Genomic DNA, 2,541 nt, shown 5'->3' on the forward strand with positions numbered 1-2,541 from the left:
CATAGAACGTGGTGTGTGTGTGTGTGTGTGTGTGTGTGTGTGTGTGTGTGTGTGTGTGGTCAGTATAGAAGTAATGCATATTCATAATGCATTTGAAATGGTTTTGCTGGTGAAATAAAATTAAACAACAATATGTGTTTAAACCACAGAAGCAAACCGTTTAAATTTTTTTATTTTAGTTTTTCCAAGCATCAAACTATTTCAGTGATTTAAATCAAATCAGTGATTCAATTTCATTTGCATCATCACTCTAAAATGTTTACAAAAGTCCTTGTTTTCTGTATTAAAATGTGTGGGGAAACATACCTTGTTTATTTAAGAAATATTTTTTTTTAAATGTAGTTCTTATATTAAACATTTTAAATCTATTTTGCTTAAAATGATTTGACTGAATAATTTGGTTATGTTTAAATGATCCCTCTGATTCCTTTTGATTAGCCTATGTATTGTGATTGAATCACTGTCCGAAAAAAAATCATTTGCAACTACTGCAAAATCATATAAACCGTTTAAAAACAGCTTCTTTCAGCTGATTCTTCTGCTCTCTCCTGTATAATGAATGATAATAAATGTGTTTTTTCTTTGCTTTTCTCTGCAGAAAAGAGCAGAATGTCTTGTCTCCAGTCAACTGCTGGAACCTTCTCTTGGCTCAGGTGAAGAGAGAGAGTCGAGACCATGCCACACTCAGCGATCTCTACCTCAACAACATCATCCCACGCTTCGCCCAGGTCAGCGAGGACTCAGGACGCCTCTTCAAAAAGGTGACATTTGTTTTTACATACTAACCGATTTCTCTATAAAAGCCTCTATAGTGGTCACTGAGCTTGAGGCCTCATTTTTTACTAGCTTTTCAGTTCAATCGATAATCTCTCCTCACTGATGTTTTCTTAGACCACATTTTCAGTGTATATATAATTTAATTATTTTATGTCTCATACATGATATAATTTGTCAATATTTATATTAATTAGGGCTAGTAAAACTAACATGTTAACAGTTCGATTCACAACTATCTTCTTCTGTGGGTTCTTATGCATTCTTATGCTCATTAAAGCTGATAGTGAGATGATTAGAATCTTAAATCTCAAGCTAAAAATCTGTATCCTGTTATATTTGCTCAGGTCAAGCTAATAGATGCAAGAGAGCACCATTCTCATTCCTCTTGGCTTGTCTAGACTGGTTAGACAGGCCTGAATTCAGGTCGCTCACTATCTAGACCCAGAGCTGTGAAAGAGATGCTTTCTTATCAGCACATTTCCAGTGTCTATTGGTTATCCAGGTGAATCCAGTTTGATCTGGTCTGTTAAGGTCAAATCCAGCTTTATTTATTGAGAGGGAATCTCCTTAAAGTGATAGTGTACCCAAAAATGAAAAATTCTGTCATCATTTACTCACCTACTTGTTGTTCCAAACCTGCATTAATTTCTTTCTTCTGTTGAACTTAGAAGATATTTTGAAGAATGTGTGAAGCCATGCATTTGTTGGTCCTCACTGATCCATAGTATGGAAAAAAAATGCTATGGAAGTCAATGGGGACCAGAAACTGTTCGGTTGATGATGATAGAATTTTCACTTTTGGGTGAACTATCCCTTTAAAGCAAGAACCCATTAGTTGAGCAGGGTGTTTTGGCACTTTTATCAGAAAGAGATTGAGAATCTAATTTCAAATGATGTTCATTTAAGACCCCTTGTGATATAGTCAGAGGTCTCAGCTATGCATAATTTAAGGTTTATTGCAACTTTCTTTTCTAAACTTTTCTAAAAATTCCAAATCGAGAGAAAGAAAGGACTCTTAAATCGCATTTTTTCCCCCTGTATATCTAGCGGCAAGAGTCTCTCAGACCCCAATCAGCACTTCTTTCTCTCCCGCTGTCTCTCTGTCTGTTCTTTCGTTCCCGTGAGAGAGAGAGAGAGAGATGAGCCTCCCTATCAACATTCTCCTCAACTCTCTCTGTCTCTCTCTTCTGTAGTTTAGCTCACCCGACTCTCCATGCTGCAGAAATAACAGTCCTTTAATTGAACGCTCCTGACCGGCCTCTCTCTAGAGGCTTCCTGGGAATCGCTGAAGTCTGTGCAATTGGACTTACCCCACGTCCCAGTGGCTCACACCTCCCACCTGTCTTAAAAGCGCTATGTCATGCTGGAGAAATTCTGCACTCTAAATGCAAATATAGTCAAGGGAGCCGTGTCCGGAGGAGGTTTACAACTTTATTGAACCATAAGCGCAGACACACAATAAAGGAAAACACTCTTAGAAGTGGAGAAAGAGAAGTTTTGGCTGTGAAATTTTGGATGAATCTTATTCCCCTTATTTAGTGCCTGATGAGAAACGTAGCACAATTTAATTTGACCACTTTTAGCTTCTAATATAATGTGATATGTAATTAATGAATTCATTTACATTTTAACATATCTTCATGAGTAAGAATAAATAGATTGTAAAGTAATTGTCTACCATTTCGTATTGGCAGCAAATAGTGGATAGACACAAAATACCAGTACTACATTGGTTATCATATGTTGACATTAAAAAAAAAAAAA

General features: G+C 36.5%; 1 protein-coding gene across 1 annotated transcript in view; it reads left to right on the forward strand.

The window, feature by feature from the left end:
- Window positions 1-2,541, forward strand: part of LOC107553486 (SLIT-ROBO Rho GTPase-activating protein 2-like) — a 46,631-nt gene that overhangs the window by 8,129 nt on the left and 35,961 nt on the right. The window contains exons 3-4 of the mRNA XM_016235748.1: window positions 439-443; window positions 599-761. Of these exons, the coding sequence (XP_016091234.1) occupies window positions 439-443; window positions 599-761 (168 nt within the window). The remainder of the gene's footprint in view (window positions 1-438; window positions 444-598; window positions 762-2,541) is intronic.

Source organism: Sinocyclocheilus grahami, unplaced genomic scaffold (genome assembly GCF_001515645.1).
Source record: "Sinocyclocheilus grahami isolate Dianchi unplaced genomic scaffold, SAMN03320097.WGS_v1.1 scaffold2.1, whole genome shotgun sequence".
NCBI classification, from domain to species: Eukaryota; Metazoa; Chordata; class Actinopteri; order Cypriniformes; family Cyprinidae; genus Sinocyclocheilus; species Sinocyclocheilus grahami.